Source organism: Chrysochloris asiatica, unplaced genomic scaffold (genome assembly GCF_000296735.1).
Source record: "Chrysochloris asiatica unplaced genomic scaffold, ChrAsi1.0 scaffold00286, whole genome shotgun sequence".
NCBI lineage: Eukaryota > Metazoa > Chordata > Mammalia > Afrosoricida > Chrysochloridae > Chrysochloris > Chrysochloris asiatica.
Genome location: NW_006408804.1, coordinates 716759 through 736811, shown reverse-complemented (window position 1 = coordinate 736811; position 20053 = coordinate 716759). Strand labels below are relative to the sequence as shown.

The 20053-nt window shown below is 37.8% G+C and overlaps 1 protein-coding gene across 1 annotated transcript in view; it reads right to left on the bottom strand.

Annotated features, from left to right (window-relative positions):
- HMGN3 (high mobility group nucleosomal binding domain 3) overlaps positions 1-20053 on the bottom strand; it is a 58768-nt gene that overhangs the window by 22555 nt on the left and 16160 nt on the right. The window contains 1 exon segment of the mRNA XM_006878411.1: positions 1425-1475. Within this exon segment, the coding sequence (XP_006878473.1) occupies positions 1425-1475 (51 nt within the window).

Genomic DNA, 20053 nt, shown 5'->3' with positions numbered 1-20053 from the left:
TGATGTGGCACTTAGGATAAGTACTGGACTGCTTAGCACAAGGTTGGGGTTCAAACCCACCAGCTGTTCATCAAAAACATTATATAGGGTCATTCTGAGTTGGAACCAACTCAATGGCATTTAACAATGACAGCAAGATGACAGGTAAAGAGTTTGTCTAGGAAAGACTTTTTGTTAGGAATCCTGTATAAAGACAACATGTATAAGACAGTTGTATCAATAAACACACATCACATCCTTTTCGTATATTTTAACCAGCTTGATTTGCTTTTACTGAAGAGATTGGGAAGGATGTTTTCGCTATCCATCAGTTTCTAGATTTCCTGGCACATAAGTTTAAGCACTGTGTCTTCCAAATGATTTTCTGTGCCCAAACTGAAAAACATTATGGTAAATTTTATCTATACGTTTTATCTAACTGTCCTATAAATTATATTTTGCTGTTTTTTATGAAAATTCATTTATTATTTTAATTTTGTTTGGTTCTAACATTGGTTTTATCAGTCTGAGGAGAGTATCACGAACTTCATCTCCTAAACTCTGTCAGACACTGAACATTGAGTGAATGGACAGAGAAGACTTGGTTATTGAGTCTGTTGAAAATTTTCCATTTAGCACAAATCATGTTTGGGGGGTACTGGTATCATGACAAGCTTCTCTGAATTATTAACCATGATGTGCGTCATCCTTTTACTAGAAGTTCAAGGGTAAGAGCTGTAGTTTTCCCACATATTATAAAATTCTGTGTAAGAATGGATGGCAGTGGTTACCATGTCATTTGCTGCTTTACGTTTATCTTTTGCAAGTTTGTGAATGCTACCATGGATGGTCAAACACAAGCATCTCTTTTAAGTTCATAGCTTTTTTGAGGCTTCTATATTTTAATGCTTCCCTACTTCGAATTATTGTTTAATTAATAAACCTAAATCTTCAGTTTTCCTGATTAAAAAAATTAATATTTTGACACTTTCTGCATCCTGCCACAGTTTTTGACTTTAGAAATGACTCCTTTCAGAAAAATATTCAGAGCCCAAAAGGTAATTTATAGTTCGCTCACTGAAGCAATGAATTTCTGAAATCAACAGACTTTCATTTTCTTGCTGTGAAAGACAGACTTTGTTCTCCTTGATGAATTTACCTATTACCTCACTCTTTGCCCAGAAGGAATTCTCAGCATCTACTTTGACAGTCCCAGGGACTGACAGGTAGAAACATAAACAACATAGAGTAAGTGGAAAATGCCCCATCAGTGTATCCAACTGAAACATACCCAGAAGAAGCAAACACTACACAGTGACATTTTTATCTCTGGTTTATGTAGTTTCAACAACCTTGCTTAGAACAGTATTCATTCAGATGGAAATAATCATAACCATAATTAAATTTTCAATTGAAATAATACAGGATGTCAAAGATATACTTACCTCACGTTCAGTTACTTTGGATCCATCTTTGCCCTCTGAATTCTCTGGCGACTGGGGAAAAAAAAAAAAAAGTCAGTGAATTTTATTCAAATTGAAAAACACATTTTAGAGGGAGATACCCTCCCCTGCCCACACACAAAGCGATTTCAATTCCCTGGACCACATAAGTCAACAGACTTTTTCTTGCAGAAAGATTGTAAGAGAAGATGTTTTTACACACACACACACACTGCATATCTGCTCTACTCTGAAGACAGGAGAGGTGAAAAGCTTGATATGAGCCCTGGTTCTTAAATGGCATTCACCGTAAACAATTTTCATCTCTTCCATGGGTTTGCTGCTGGTTAAAGAACAGGGAACCACAGTTTGTAGTCTGAGGTAACTGGAATTCACCACATGAATTCTGTCACTTTTTTCCCTGAAGATGAAGGCAGGAAGCTAGGGAAGCTCAGGACAGCCAGGGAAAAGATATTTTCATCCCATACTTACCTAACTTTTGATTTCTAGCCCATTTCTTAGTATGCCTTGACAAATTTAACATCAATTATTATTTTTCCATTACCACCTCCCACATCTTTACTCCATCTCCCATCCCAGGCATTAGAGACAGGTGGCCTGCCAGGACCCTGGTTTGTTTGCCTATGGTGTGATGGAACCCCTGGGGCAGCACCTGCCCTTGCCCTAAACAGCTCTAACCTGACTCCTTTGCAAATTGTGTACAATCAACGATGGGGAAAATACAATTGCATTTATATGGCATTTTCTGATATATTTTTATTGGCTTAAGAGTCAACATATACGAGTAAAACAAACTAGAGAAAAAATTAACTATTAAACACATTTTAAAACTGTATAAAGCTAGAAGGTGAACAGTCAAATCTCGATGGCACAAATAGGCAAAGGATAATAATAATGTTCCCATAAGAAATACAAATAGCAATCAGAGATTTGGTACATTGTTTTAGCTCAGCAAAATAAAAAAAGCTATGAGGTAATGCCTCATATTGATAAAATGTGAAAAAAATTACAAAGAACATAAAACCCACTATTGGTGAGGCTGATGGCTCTTTCCAAAGAACAACTTGACAATATGAATGAGTTTCAAAAAATTCCTAACAATATGCAATTAAAAGATAATGAAATTTTTCTATAAAGTTTCTGAAGCCCTTCATTTAAAAAAAAACATGTAGGACTGCTCATATAATGACCCAGTAATTATAAGTTTGGGACTAGGACTGAAAGAATGAAACTCTTTGTACAAATATAGTTTTATTTGTCCTATTCATACTATCCACCACCTGTCATTTTGCAGTACTGTGCTGATTTGTGTGTTAGTGTAATGCCACCAGTATTTCAAATACTAGTAAGATCATTCATGATGGTTAAGTTTCAGTGAAGCTTCTAGACTAAGACAGAGTATGCAGAATGGCCTGCTGATCTACTTCCAAAAATGAACCAATGAAAACCAATAGATTACAACAGAAGATTAACCAATATAGTTTTGGAAGATGAGCCTCCTAGGTTGGAAGACTCTTAAGATACATATGAGCCTACTAATAATAGTGAAAATGGTGCAAGATAAGGCAACATTTACTTCTGTTGTACATGAGGTTGCCATGAATTAAGGCAATTCAATATCATCTAACATTTATGATAAGAAAAACTGGAAATAACTGGTGTGGCGCTGTAGGTTAATGTGCCAGACTGCAAAGCGTTTGAACTGCAAGGTCGGCAGTTCAAGCTCACCAGCTGCTCCTGGGAAACCCTATACAGGATCGCTGTGGGTGGGAATCGACTCAACGGCACTTAACAACAACAGCATGATCAATAAATAATAAACAAACCATGCAATGTATGAAATGTTTAAACAAACACTAATGCAATGGATGAAAAAAAATTATTGGGCTATATGAATACATGGGAAGGTGTATGTAAAATAATTTATATAATAAATTAAATTACTAAATTTATATAATAAAATAATATGTAAAACATAGGTCATAAATACATAAAATCTTTGTAAAAAAACAAACAAACAAACAAAAACATTTTCCTTTAAGGCAAAAGATATAATGACTCTTCTGTGGTGCTATAGGATAGGCACTGGATCATAACCCCAGGGTCGATGGTTCAAACCTGCCAGCTGCTCCTTGGAAACCCTATGCATAGTTGCTATGAGTAGGAACCGACTCTACAGCATTTAACAACTACTTCCCTGGGGCTGCCTGTGCTCACAATATGTCATCAGTTAACCTCTCTGCAGGATCTTCATGCTCATGGCACTCTGTTTCTGGGATCAACCTTAACTTAACCATCTTTCTATTCCATCTCCAGTGGACTATCTCAATCATGTTCCCCACTCTCTTGCACAGGTCTGTCTGCTTCACAGATCCTGGGTTTAGATTAGTTAGATAACAGCAAAATCTTAGAAAGTTTGAGCATATATGAGGACAATCCTTCCCCTCACTCCATTCCATGTCTACAAACTTGATCGTTCTAGTCACAAACCAGACCCTCTGCTGTCTAGGACTGTTGGGCTTTCCCTCATATCTCTCAGGCCACTCAACAGATTTGTACTTTCTACCTGCAACTGACACATATTTAAAGGAACATCAATAGAGATAATGATACTAAGCGATGTTAATGGCATCACTTTCAATATTCTTCATGCAGTAGTAGTGATAAGCAATAAGACCAAGAGATCATCCTTTAAACACGACCTAATAATATTGGTAAAACCCTTCTTCCATTGCCATGGAATCGATTCTGACTCAGTGGCCTCATAGGAGAGGGTAGAACCACCCTATAGGGTGCTCAAGGTTGTAAATCTTGACGAAGCATACTGCCACATTTTTCTCTGGAGGAGCAGCTGGTAGGTTTGAACTACCAACCTTTTAGCAGCTCTAGACTACTTCAACCACTGAGCTACAACAAGTTATTGAAAAAGAAAAATGAGAGAGACACTGCATAAAAAAGTGGGTATACTAAAAATGTTAATGTTTTAGGACAAATGAACACCAGACTGCAGATGTGAAGAGCTACAACTCAGGGTAAAACTGGTTTCTCTTATTTGTGCCCAACGTAATAAATCTGCAGTCATGAACACTGATGTTTACCCTGGCATCGGTGTGGAACTGTGGCATGAATGCAGGATGTGGGGTCAGGACACTGGGTTGGAATCCTAGCTCTGCAGGATTTGGGAGCTGACTTGATCACAGGGGCTCAGTCTTGTCACCTGTAAATGATAGATGACAATGACAGCTACCTCAAAGGCTCATGCTTATGATCACAGGGTAAGTCTCACTTCTGATCAAGGAAGATCAATTAACAGACTGAATCATACAGATGTTATGCAATAGCAAGACAAGATTTTAATGAGTCTTCTGAACTGTCAAATACGAACTGATATTCAACAAGCTTTAAAGTTGAACATATTTTCTTACACCTGGCATCCCTGAACATTTGTTACTTTTTCCCTCTATGAGGTGATTTTACTTTGTTGGTTTTCTTGGTGTCTTTTAAGGTTGTACTTGATATTGTTAAGTGCTGCTGAGTTGGTTCCCACTCACAGCAAGCCTTTATAGGGTTTCCAAGGAGTGGTTGGTGGGTTGGAACTGCCAGCCTTTTGGTTAGTAATCTAGTGCTTATCCTACAGCACCACACCAGGACTCCGAAAGGTATTGCTTACGTAAGAAGAAATCCTCCTGTCTGTTCTCCAATATGCACTGACCTGCATTGTATTTTCTGTCCTTTCTATCACTCATGAAGTACAAAACAAATCTCTCCAATCAGACTTCAAGACTTAAACAAAACAAACAATACAGGTAGATAACACTTTAGTTAGAAGTTGTTGTTAAGTCCCATTGAGTTGGTTTTGACACATAGCGACTTTTATAGGGTTTCTGAGGAGCAGCTGGTGAGCTGGATCCGCCTACCTTGCAGTTCGAACTGATTTTGCAGTACAGTGCATTAAGCTGCAGCAACAGCTGCTCATCGGAAACCCTATACAGGGTCGTTACGGGTCGGAATAACAACTACTATGACGCTTATAAGAGACACATCAAAAACATAAGGGCACAGAACGGTTGAGAATAAAAGGATATATAATAGAAAGATGAGGCTTTCTGCTTCCATAAAGATTTACAGCCTCGGAAACCCTGTGCAGGGTCACTATGAGACGGAATTGACTCCAAGGTGCTTAACAACAGCAACAACATACAAGCTAAAATGAACTAAAAGCTACTAACAACCCAAATATGCGTATCTTTTTGTCTTTGTCATCAAGAGACTAGTTAAATACATCATGATACATTCACATAATAAACAATGTATATAACAGTGCAAGCAAGTGAATTATGGGTACACAACACGACACAGATGAATTAACATAAACATAATAGTAGACAAAAAAGCAAGTCATTGAATGATTGGAAATAAAGTTTAAAAATGTAGCTATGTGGTAAACATAAAGAAAAGCAAAGGAATAATCAAATAAAAATCAAGACAGAGGTTACCTCTGAGTGAGCACAGGGAAGGTTATTTGACTAGGAGAAAGACATTGCTAATGCTGTATTTTTATGCTGAATGACAAATACATTGACTGGTTTTATTATTATTTAAATCATATACATATGTAGATACTATGTATGATATATTTTATATGAAAACGTCTTTAATTTTATAAAAATATAAGAGGTTTGAACAGGTGGGTTTATTTTTTTAAATTATAAATGCTGAAAATGAAAAATTGGTTCACTGAAATAAAAAATTCAAAACAATGATAAACTATTGACCAGAGACAATAAAACAAGAAAATAACCAAATGCCAAAGATTGCTGAGGAATTAGTCCAGATGGCAACATAGAAAATAAAGAGATTAAAAATATGAAAGAAAAGTTAGGATACTGGAGGATGATTTGAGAAATTCCACACATATATAGCAGACATTCCAGAAAAAGAGGACAGAGGTACAAGTAGAAAACCAAAGACACGCTGTCTGGGAATTTTCCCAAATAGAAATCACGAGTCTCCAAATTAAAAGCTCACACCAAGCAATAAATTAGGAAACAAAACAAGCAAAAAGACAAATACTATATTAAACCTCAGAACATCAAGGAAAATCTTTAAATTATTAGAGATAAAAGCAAATTATTTCTAATTACCTCACACCAACAATAATATATATAAAAAATTTCAACAGAATTAAGACCAGAATATAGGAATGTCCTATATATTTAAGCCATACATGCAATGTAAATTTTTTTCTAATAGAGTCACAATAAAAAAATAAAAAGAGACAAGTGAAATTAAATTTTCTTTAATTGAATGTACCTAAAATATTATCATTTCAATATGTACTCAATATAGAAATTATGAAATACTGTAAATGTGCTTATTTTGAGAATAATGTCCCCCAGAAGGACACAGTAAAAGATACTAATTTTTATATTAGTTTCACAAAAAAGAATCACAAAATGTTTTGAAAAATCTCATAGAGAAATCTGTCAAATATATTCTAGAAAAAAATTGGAATAGATGACACAAAGTCTTAAATCTTTAAAAACTATGACTGCACAGTTGCAAATAAGTATGAAATCTCAGTAAAATAGACCTTTTTTTGTGAAAAAAATGGAGAAATGAGACAAATTATTGGACCATTAAGCAAGAAAGAAATTGAAAGGCATTACCCAAAATCATCTCCTAGAAAAGGGTTTTGAACTAAGTTAAATTTAATGATAAAAATATATCACTTAATATGAAAATTATTAATAAGATATTCTACAAACTTTTTTGTACTAAAATTTCAAAATTCGGCCTTCATTTTCCTTTACAGCACATTTCCATTCAAATGTTAAATTTACATAGGAAATGATTTGTATTTAGATTTCATTAAATTTATAAACTTACACATACTTAGGTTGCTGCAAATATATTTAAAAATTTTAACTCAATCTAGTATCAGTTTTTAAAATCATATGTATTAAAATTAAATAAAACACAAAGTTTAGTTTCTCCGTCTTTGGAAGTGCAACAGCCTCATGCAGCTAGTGCCTCCCAGAGTAGACAATAACCCCACACACAATAGGGCAGAGGTGAATAGATAAAACCTTTAAGTATGCTAGGGGGTCTGTCTGGTCTTGCAGTGGAGGATGATAAAGACTCAGAATAATTTGAGACTTTGTTAAAAAAAAAAATCTAAAAATAACCAATAAAACGTTTAAGAATAGAAATAGAGTCTATAACTTTCAACTAAGGAAAGGTGGAACAATGCAAACTGTCAATAAAAGGTAAAGAAAAGAACAAAGCAAAGGAAAATACATGCTAAAAATAAAAAGCAAAAAATAAGTCATTAGGGAAAGTTCAAATATATCTAAAAGAAAAAACTATCTAAATTATAGTCATCTATTTTAATGTCATGGAACTCTGGTAGCGTAGTGGTTGTAAGTTGGGCTGCTAACCTCAAGGTCAGCAGTTCGAAACTACCAAACATTCCACATGAGAAAGATGAGGCTTTCTATTCCTGTAAAGGTTTATAGCTTTGGAAACCCTATGCAAGGTCGCTATGCGTAGGATGCGACTTGACAGCACTAAACAACAACAGATACAATTATGTCGGAGCCCTGGTGTGGTGTTGTGGGTTCATGTGATCCACTGCAAGGTCGGCAATGCATGTTCGCCAGCCACTCCTTGGAAACCCAATACAGGGTCGATATGAATCGGAACCTACTCAAAGGCACTTAACAATAACAGTAACATTATAATGCAGGAGTCCTAGTGTGGTGCTGTAGAATAAGCAGTAACTGCCACAAGCTCGTGGTTGGCAGTTCAAACCCATCAGTCACTTTCTGGAATCCCAAACAGGGTTGTTACGTGTTGGATCTGACTCTATAGTACTTAACAACATTATAATGTCAGGTGAGAGAGGAATGAAATACAGTAATACATGTTTATGATCCCACTTTTACAAATTTCAGGAATCAGTATTATGGATATATACAGTGCTAGACTGAGAACTTTTGGACATATTGGCAGGAGGGAACAGTTGCTAGAGAAGGATGTCATGCTGGATAAGATGGAGGGTCAGAGAAAAAGAGGAAGATCCTCAATGAGATAGATTGGCCAGGTGGCATCATTGATGACATCAAGTATAGCAGCGGTAGTGAGGTTGGCCCAGGATCGGACATTGTTTCGTTCTGCTGTGTATGAGGTCGCTTTGAGTCAGTTCCGACTCGATGGCACCTGACAACAACAACAAGACTGTGAACTAAAAAGTTGACCGTTCATATTCACCAGTTGTTCCTTGGAAATCCTACACAGGGTTGCTATGAGCTGGAACTTAACAACAGCAACAACCACATATATCATAAAAGTCTACAAACGTGAATGAAAGGATACACAGCAATTCATGTTGTTGTTGTTGTTAAGTGCCGTCGAGTCGGTGCCGACCCATAGCGACCCTGTACAGGGTTTCCGAGGCTGTAAATCTTTACGGGAGCAGAACGCCTCAACTTTCTCCCGCAGAGCGGCTGGTAGTTTCGAACTGCTGACCTTAAGTTAAGGTTCACAGCCCGATTCATAACCACTACGCTACCAGAGCTCCTTTACACATCAATTCATGATAATGGTTATTTCCTAGAGAGGCTGACAAAGCCCTAAGGAGAAAACGACCATTTCAAAGGAAGCTAACTTATTTTTTCTTTTAAAAAAGACCTGAAGCAAACATGATAAAATGTTCATATTTGTTTATTCTGAATGGTGGGTAAGTAGGTGTGTCATATTAATTCCTGTATTTATCTGTATTAAGTTTTGTTTTACAAGTAAAAATATTTTCTGTGCTAGAATAAGTAAATAAAAAAGACTAGATGCAAACTTGCTCCATGAAACACAGTTTAACAATGCCATATCTATTCCTTAACACAAACTCTATGACTAGCTTTACTCATAACCTTTTCTGTATTTCTTAAGCGGCCTATAAATCTGGTTCATATACTGCCTCCTCTTTTTCTGTCCAAGACATATGAATTCATAATGGTTTCACTTGTGCTGATATGAAGGAACTGGAGTTGGGTAAGATAAGGAGCCAAGAGTACCACAAACACTGATTCAGAACAACTAGGGGAGCTGGGAAGGAGCACAAGTTTGTTTAGCAGCTCCGTTTATTGTGTTAGTCTCATTCTTTACACAAAGATGCCTGGATCCTGCATTTACAGGATATAATATAATGTGTCAGACTGCAAAGTTGTTTGACCTGCAAGGTCGATCGATGGTTCAAGCTCACCAGCTGCTCCTTGGAAACCTTATACAGGGTCGCAATCGACTAGACGGCACTTAACAACAACAACAAAAGAGCATACAATTATATTTCCCTTAAGATTAAGTCTTGACTAGCAACCCTTATCAAGAATGCCAAGAAAAGAAACTTAGAATTTTTATGTATTGATAATCCCTAAGGAAACAGTGTGGCGCTGTTGGATATAGCATTGGACTGCAAAGTCGGTTTGAACCACAAGGCTGGAGGTTCAAACTCACCAGTCACTCCTTGAAAACCTTATGCCTGGTTGCTGAGTTGGAATCACACTTATGAGCAACAACAAGGAATCAACAGGAAAAATTACTCAATTGCCGAACTTCACTTCCAGTTAATGAAGCTTATCAACCTTACGGAGGGGCAGTGTAGGGATGGGTAATGAGTCCAATTCTCTCTCTCCAAACTCAAGAAGGGATCAGAGAAGATAGTTATGCCTTCCCAAGAGCTGCCGGGGACAGCTCTAAATGACATCCTTTTGCCATCAAGCTGATTCCAACTCATAGCCACCCTAAGAGGACACTAAAAGAATGTGATGGAAAAATGGTATTAAAAAATAATGGAATTTTCTCACTCATTTTTTGAAGCCCCCCCCTCCCCCGCCCCCGCCATAGGATAGAGGACAACTGCCACACAAGGTATTCTTTGTTATAATCATTAAGGAAACAGAGCCAGGTCTTTTCTTCCCACAGAGCAGCTGGTGGGTTAGAAGCCAAGCACTTAACTATTATGCCACGGGGGGCTCCTTCTAGATGGCACAGGCCTACTGATCTATCACTGCAGAGGAAATATGCTGGGCATGGCAAGAGGCTGGGATGGAAAACCTAGTGCATTCCAGGTGCCACACTCCTCCTCAGCTACAGGAAAAGGAAGGAGGCTAAGGATTCTCAGCACTAAGCATTGCATTGTTCTTACATTAAAATTCATAAGCGTAGGCTCTTAAAGAGTTTTACTTCTAAGATTTAAAAAGTGGTAAGAGCTGAATTATTTGAGGGTCTAAACTACTTATGAAAATCAAGTAACTATTTGCCAGCAGCCACAGAATAAATATAGCTCCAATTCCTGGGTTATTCATCTAATGTGAAAAAGCCAGGAGTAGACATAGTATAAATAAACTAACAATCTTTTCTTTAAACTTTGAAAATGTATTACTTTGGAGTGACTTTTCTCTACTTGGCTGACATATTAGGATAATTTTTACATTAATTTGAATTTTCTGTTGCAAGCCCAAGCCTGGAGAAAAGAAAGCAAACAACAGTGAAATTGTTAGAAGAAAAACATTCTGGGGCAAAAAATTCAAATAACCCATACATTTAAATTAAATTTAAATGTTCTCTTCTGCTAAAAATCACATATAACTCAGCTACATGATTAACACAAGGTTAATTTCTCACATAAATAGTTTGCTCATGAAATCATTTTTTAAAAAAATAATTAGTAGTTACTTTAAATTCAAATATTCATATGGCACAGGAAGCAGACAGAGAAAATTTTACCCAAACTCACAAAGATGGTATATTCTTTGCCAAAAGAATTCAAATGCATCAATTCTTCTTTGATATTCCTTATTCAATGCTCAGTTTACACATGTACATAAAGTGACTGAAAATGCCAAGGCTAGGGTCAGGTGCACTGTAGTCCTCAAACTCACATCTTTGCTCTTTAACACTTTAAAGTGATCCTGTGCAGCATATCTGCCCAATCCAGTATGTCATTTGATTTCTTAACTGCTGCTTTCATGGGCATTGATTGTGCAGCCAAGTAAAATGCAATCTTTGACAACTTCAATCTTTTCTTCATATATCATGATGTCTTTTATTGGTCCCTTTTAAAAATGCTTTTAATTGTGAACTAAGTGAAGGTTTACAGAGCAGATCATCAATTTTGTATCCAGCAAATCATATGCTTCATCTCAATGATTGCAATCCTTTCAATTTAACATCACATCATGTACCCCACCGTCTCCCTACTGCTAATTTCCATTCCTCCTTCTTGGATAAATATTACCCTTTTGATCTTGATTCTGTCCTTGGATAAATACTATCCTTTTGATCTTGAATGGTTGATCGTCTTATGATGTGTGTGCCTTACTGGTGTTGTTGTCCCTCCTATATATCTATATCTATTGTTTGGCTGAAAATTCAGCCATGAGGGTGAGTTCACTTCAGAATGAAGTGTGATCAAGGGCCATAGGCTCAGGGTTCTGACCAGTAAGCCTGTCTTTATTTTTTATTATTTTGAATTTTGTTTCACATTTTCTTTCACGCTATCCAGGATCTTCTAATTTGATGCCTTTAAAAACAGTTGGTAGTGGTAGCCGGACATCATCTAGTTCTTCTGGTCCCATGGTCATGAATATTCAGGTTGTCCTTTTAGTCCACTGGACTAATTGTTTCTCAGCATTTTCAGTTTTCATCACTCTTCTTTCCTCTGGACAGGAAGAGACCAATAGTTGCACCTTAGATGGCCATTCATGAGCTTTTAAGATCCCAGTTGCTTCTCACAAAAGTAGGATGTAGAACATAGTTTGTAGAATATGTTATCCTAATTGACCATGGTATTCCATAAGACCCTAAGTCTGGAGACCTAGCAACTCATTGCTCCTCAAGGTGTTTGGTAATGTCTAAGAAGTTTACCTTGTTTGCTGAAAGTGAAGAGGACTTAAAATATTTACTGATGAAGATCAAAGTTCACAGCCTTTGGTATGGATTGCATCTCAATGTAAAGAAAACAAAAATCCTCACCACTGGACCAAAAACAACATTCTTATCAACGGAGAAAAGACTGACGTTGTCAAGGACTTCATTATTCTTGCATCAACTATCTACACTCACAGAAGCAGCAGTCAAGAAATCAAACGACGTATTGTATTACACAAATGTGCTGCACAAGACCTTTTTAAAGTGTTGAAGAGCAAAGATGTCAGCTTGAGGACTAAGGTGAGCCTGACCCAAGCCGTGGTATTTTCAATAACTTCATATGCATGCGAAAGCTGGACAGTGAATAAGGAAGACCGTGGAAGAATTGATGCTTTTTTAGTTATGGTGTTGAAGGAGAATATTGAAAGTGCCATGGGCTGCCAAAAGAACCAACAGATCTGTTTTGGAACAAGTACAGCCAGACTGCTCCTTGGAGGCTAGGATGGCCAGACTTTGTCTCTCATACTTCAGGCATATTGTCAGGAGGGACCAGTCGCTGGAGAAGGATATCATGTTTGGTAAAGTGGAGGGTCAGAGAAAAACAGGAAGACCCCCAGCGAGATGGACTGGCAAAGTGGCAGCATCAATGGGCTCAAGCATGGCAACAATTGTGAGGTTGGCCCAGGATTGAGCAGTGTTTCGTTCTGCTGTGTATAAGGTCACTATGAGTTGGTACTGACTTGATGGAACCTAACAACAACAACAAGTGATTTGCACATCTTTGCCCCTGTTTGAATCATCACATTCATGGGTATGTTTGAAGCAAAGGTAAATACCCATGTACAAGTATTCTAGTCTTATCTACCAGAAGATCACTATTATTGCAGTATTGTGTATATAACAGTATTTACCTCTGTTCTCTCTAACTCTTGTAGTCCTCTCCATATCTTCCTTTGCCTTCACCATTCTTCTTGGATGACATGTTGGCAGAAGATCCTGTCATCCATTTTTGCACCATGTGCCAAAAAGACTTTCTTTTCCTCATTTAATTTGTTTCGGTATTGGCCCATTTTTGAGAATTTTTCTTTCACACATTGTTGTTGTTAAATGCTATCGAGCCAATTCTGACTCACAGCGACCTTATATAGGGTTTCCAAGGAGTGGCTGGTGAATTTGAACTGCGGATCTTGTGGTTCAAGCCAACCTTTCTGTCCAGTGCATTACCCCACACCAGGACTACGTTTCACATGACTCAGGTATAAAAGTTAATTGATCTTGAAAACGTTGTTGTTGTTGTTATATGCCATGGAGTCAATTCCAACTCATAGCGGCCCTGCACAGGGTTTCCGAGGCTGTTAATCTTTACGGGAGCAAAACGCCTCATCTTTCTCCCGCGGAACCGCTGGTAGTTTCGAACTGCTGACCTTACGGTTTGCAGCCCGATTCGTAACCACTATGCAAAATATTATGCTGAGTGAAATCAGTCAGTCACAAAAGGTAAATATTGTATGATTCCCCTTATAAGAGATATCTAAAATAGGCAAGTGCATACAAATCATATTAAATAATTCACTGCACTGCGACACCTCTCAGCGTTAACTTTGAATTTGTCTTTATAAGGGATCAAAATTAAATTAAAACACACTTTAAAAATAATACTACTTGGTCCTTTTCAAAATAACATTGTAATTAAACAGTAATCAATTGATACTGCAGGACACTGAATATAATTTGTTTCATCTTAGCTCCAATAGATTTTCCAAGCTATTAAGCATTTTTTTCATGCGACATGTTCTAAAAACAAAATTCCAATGTCTAAGTTATGGTTGTGTGCTTTCAAATCAGTTCTGACTCACAATGACCCTGTATAGGGTTTCAGAGGCTGCAAATCTTTACAGGAGCAGAAAGTCTCATTATTTTCCTGCAGCGATACTGACCTTGTGGTTAGCAGGCCAATGTGAACCCACTATACTACCAGGATTCCGAATGCCTAAGTAATGACGGCTTAATAGGCACCTTCAAATCTTTCCATGTTGTATAACACACCAACCACTATTTGACTGACTTTAAGTTGATTCTAACTCATAGAGATCCTGTAAGACAGAGTAGAATTCCTCCATATGGTTACTGAGTCCGTAGGTCTTTATGGATGCAAGCTACCTCATATTTCACCTTCAAAGCATCTAGTGGGTTTGAATTGTCACTGTGTTGGTTAGCCATCAATGCTTAACCCACTGGACCGACCACCAGGGCCCCTAATATTGTCTAATAGACAAACGTATTTACATGTTTCTGATTACAGGGGTGTATTTGGGCACCTGGGTGGTGCTGAATGATAAGCATTGGATTGCTAACCACAAGACAGGTGGTTCAAACCCACCAGTCACACTGAGGGAAAAAGATGAAGCTTTCTACTCCTTTAAAGCTTTACAGCCTCGGAAACCCTATACAGAGTTGCTGTGAGTTGGAACCAACTCAATCAATGGTAGTGGTTTTGATTTGGGATTTTATCCCGATTATAATATGCACAATAAGGCAGACTTGCAGAATGTGCGGAGGGGATTATAATCATTGTAATAAAACAAGGTGTAATAAAACAAGGTGTAAAACTGATGACCTGCCCTGTAAACTTTCACTTGATCTACAATAAAAACCTTAAAAAAAAAAAAAAAGCAAAATAAATAAGCAAAGACAACATACCTAATCGAGCAGCTCATGGTATACTTTGAGAAAACATAAAATCTCAACATCAAAGAAATAAAAACTTGGGGTGATGGAGCTACGTACCCACAGGATGCATATGATCTTATTGTCCATTAGTTACTGATATACTCAGAAGTCTTCCCGATAATGTGCCTTTTCTGAGGTCTGGACCCTGAGGCCAGTTTGAGACACGATCACAGCTAATGATGATTTGGTGGGTAGGTAACTGATACCTTGGAACAACGGATTCAACTGGCACCTTAATAAAGGCCACATTTAAAACATGTAACACACATTTCCATAATTCTCGATTTTTCCTTATTTCATTCATTAGGCACATTAGCTTAAATAAAAATTTGTGTGGTTATTAGAAATAGACATCTGTGGGAGATATTACAGTGTAGTGGTCAAAATTAAAATAAGAATTTTGAGTAAAAGAGACCTGGAATAGGTCTTAGCTGTGTGACTCAGAAGAAACTCTTCAGTCTGAAAGAAAGGCGGCAATTGCACACAGTGGTTAAGAACACAAAGTCTGGAGCCAGAATGCTAGGACTGAAATCCCTGCTCTGTCATTCCCTATCAGTGGGAATGTGGGGAAGGCTGTTAACCCCTTGGTGCCTCATTTTCCTCATCTGTAAAATGAAATGACAAGAATACATCCCTTACTGAGTGATTACAAGGATTAATGCAAAATGCTCAGAACAGTGCCTGATTCATAGAAAATCACCTAAATGTTATTTTTTTGTGGTTGGTGAATATTATTATCCATGAGAGGAGGATAGTCTCATAGAACTGCTGCCAGAACTAAATGAAATAATGAATATAAAACATAAAGTTCATGTCTAGTACCTTTATGCATTCAATAAATGGTAACGTTACCTTTCAATAATACATTTACATGCTAATGTTGTTGTTATGTGCCGTTGAGTCGGTTCCGACCCATAGCGACCCTGTACAGGGTTTCCGAGGGTGTAAATCTTTACGGGAGTAGAAAGCCTCATCTTTCTCCCGCGGAGCAGCTGGTAGTTTCGAACCGCTGACTTTAAGGTTCGCAGCCCGATTCGTAACCACTACGCTACCAGAACTTACATGCTAATAATATATGAAAATTGAGTGCTGGTGTAGAGCTGTAGGATAAACAATGGACTCCTAACCTCAAGCTGCTTGAGGTTCAAACCCACCAACTGTTCCTTGGAAACCGTATACGGGGTCACTGAGTCAAAATTGACTTTTTTACGGTACTTAACAACAACAGCAATATATTAAATTTCTTAAAATATTAAATTTTAGAACCAATTTTGAAAATTTGAAGTTTTTTCTATTTTCCTACTTCTGAACATGTCTATCATTAACTTCATTAATGAAAAAAATAAGCATTTGCCTTGCATACACTAACTGACCCTGTTTCTGGATATACACACAAGATATAACTGTAATAGTACTGAACTCAATAAATATCTGACCCCAGCTCAATATGCAGTTCAAGTGAACTCTTTTAAGAAGACAGTGATATGTGCCAGAAATAAATAGGCATTGAAAAATAAATTCAACATTTTGATTTGGTTTGTTATCTTCAACACTGATTTTTAAATGACTCAAGAGACTAACATCATATCTCAATATACTAGGTACTGTGAAAGCAGACAGCTTAAATGGTGTTTATTTCCAAATTGCACCCTACAGGAAAGTAGAACATATTTAACTGGTGTAAACAAAGGCACTGTTTTGGGGAAAAATATAGGAAAAGAGGATCACTTGATAACTGATTTGCCAAGGGAATTTTAATGTTACATGAAGATATTTTTAAACATTTTTTTTCAGTGAGAAAAATCAACCATGTGAAAAAGCACCAGATTAAAACTCATGCTCTTTCAAAATCACTACATTTGTTGTTGGTTGTTAAAGTCTTCTTGCATAATTGCAGTTAATTAGACATCCCGGATGAGCTCTGCTTGCTCCCTATCTACTACACATGCCATTTGTCCTACAACATGGAACCTTAGAGCTTATTTGTTTGTGTTAAGTACCATCAAGTTGATTCCCACTCATAGTGGCCCTGTATAGGGTTTTCAAGGAGCAGCTGGTAGGTTGGAACCACACATCTTGTGGTTTGAAGTCCAGTACTTATCCTATAGTGCCACACCAGGAGTCCTAGAGCTTATTACAAGGCTATTATTTCACTATGGTTTTCTTAACAATTGAAAACATCACCATCACAATAAAGAACATCCATTGGCTGTTTTATACATGCCAGGCACTATGCTAAATACTTTGTATTCACCAGCTCATATAATTTCCATAACAAAGCAATGAGATAGAACCTATTATGGTCACAGTTTTACAGACAAGAAACTGAGCCTTAGAAGATTAGGAATTTAAAGCATAGGGAGAAAAGTTAACTAAACTGCCCCAATTTATATAGACTGTCCACAAGTATATTGGACTACCTCTCTCCTAAGAATATGAAATTAACAAATTCAGAATGTTTCCCTTTGAACACAAGTGATCATCAAATATTAACAGTACCTAGGTCTAGGATTTGGGTGTGGCTCTGTAGGATCAGCACTGGACTGTGAACCACAAGGTCGGCAGTTCCAACCCACCAGCTGCTCCTCAGAAACCCTATACAGGGTCATTAAGAGTCAGAATCGACAAGACAGCCCTTAACAACAACAACAACAAGGCTAAGTGCTGGTAGCATGGTGGCTCTGTAGGATAAGCACTTGATTGCGAACCACAAGGCCGCTGGTTTGAGCCCACCAGGTACACTGGGGGAGAAAGATGAGACTTTCTGCCATAGCCCGCAAAGATTTACAGCCTCAAAAATCCTATACAGAGTTGCTATAAGTTGGAAATTGATTTCAGGGCTCTTATTAACAGCAAGGCTAAGTACTATGCAGGACAAAGGAAAGACTGGTGACATCAAAGATTCGTGGTAAAGTGCGATTAGGATTGGAAAACAGCTAATTCAAAATAGGTCATCAGTCAAGTAACTTGTGGCATTTTAGAAGCATGGTGCCATATCAACAACCTTTGAGCCAAAAGAGCCTGGTTAATAGGCAAGCAAGGAGCCAAGAAGCTCCTGAGGCTCTACTACTGGCAGCAGGCAGTTACTACTGGCCAAGTACTCGCCATTGTAATTTGCCTTGAATTTAACTTCCTCATACTTCAGAGAAAGGATCCCTTGGATACTCAACAGTTAGGAATCTGTTTCTAACTGAAACTTTGGTGGCTGAACCCACCTAAGCAAGTCTGCAGGAGAGAGAGCTGGCAATCTAAGTGCCATCAAATCTGTTTCTACTCAATAGCAACCCTGTGTAGGGTTTCCAAGGAGCAACTGGTATGCTTGAAGCACAGACCTTGCAGATAACAATCCAATGCTTATCCTAGAGCATCACACAAACACTCTGTAAAGATAACAGCCTAAAAAACAGCCTAAAAAATTGGGATAGTTAATTGTCTGTCACATGGGGTTACTATAAGTTAAAAATCAACTCAAGAGCATCTAACAACAACAAAAGACTTCAAAGAAAGCAAGGTTTCACAGAAAGACATATGAAGGATCGGCTTTCATAACAAACTAGCACTGATCTGCATGACATAAGAAAAAAGAATGAACTAGAACTCTCACCCCTTTAACCAAACAACTTTTTGCCAATAATTTTTCTTGGGGCATGCCGTCTGGGAAGGCCTGATGGTGTACTGGTTAGGTGCTTAGCTACAAATGGAAAGGGTGGTGGTTCAAACCCACCCGCCACACCAAAGGAGCAAAATGTGGCACTCTGCTTCTCATAAAGATCTACAGTTTGGGGAACCAAATCTGTCTTTATAGAGTCCTTGTGTGGCACTGTAGGATAAGCATTGGATTGCTAACTGTAAGTAAGAGCTGCAGTTCAAGCCCACCAGTTGCTCCTTGGTTCTACTCTGTCTTATTGGATTACTGTGAGCCAGGATTCAACTCAACGGCAAGGGGTTTCCTTTTGGTTTAGCAGGTAGTCTTAAATGCCCCTGTTGTTGTTAGGTGCCGGTGAGTTGCCTCCAATCATACCAACCCTATGCAAAACAGAACAAAACACAGCCTGGCCCTGGTCCATCCTCACAATCGTTATTATAGTTGAGCCCAGTGCAGCTGTTGCTGTGCCAAAACATCTTGTTGGGGCAGTCTTCCTCTTTTCTGCTGACCCTCCACTTTACCATGCAAAATTTTCTTCTCGAGGCACTGGTCACTCGTGTCTGGAGTAAGAGAGAAGTATCACACTTCTAACGAGTGTTCTGGCTGTACTTTTCCAACACAGATTTGTTTGGTCTTTGACAGTCCATGGTACTTTTGATATTCTTCTCAAATGTGAGAGCTCTAATATAGGGCATACAGAGACTGCCCAACATTTTGAAAATCACACAAACAAAAATTGACAAAATAGATCAATGGGTAATACTAAAAATTAAAAACGTATGTGCATGTAAAGACTCCAACTAAAGAGTTGGGAGCCCACAGAAGGGGAAAAAATGTTTTGAAATGACACATCAGACAAGGGACTAATTAACAAAATATATAGGAACCAACAACACCTATACATGAAAAGGACAAATAACCCAATTAAAAAATGGGCACAGGACATGAATAGACACTTCACCAAGGAGGAGATCTGGGTAGCCAAAAAACTTACAAAGAAATGTTCACAATCACTAGCCATTAGAGAGATGCAAATAAAAACAACAAGAGATCACCTCTCACCAGCAATAACAGCAGAGATCAATAAAGGGACAAAAAATGTTGGTGAGGATGTGGAGAGACTGGGACCCTCCTACATTGCTGGTGGGAATGCAAAATGGTCCAACCACTGTGAAAAACTGTATGGTGCTTCCTCAAAAAGTTGTAAATTAAAATACCTTATGATCCAGCAATTCCTCTACTTGGTATTTATCCACAAGAAATACGAGAGCCATAATGCGAGTAGATATATGCACACCAATGTTCATAG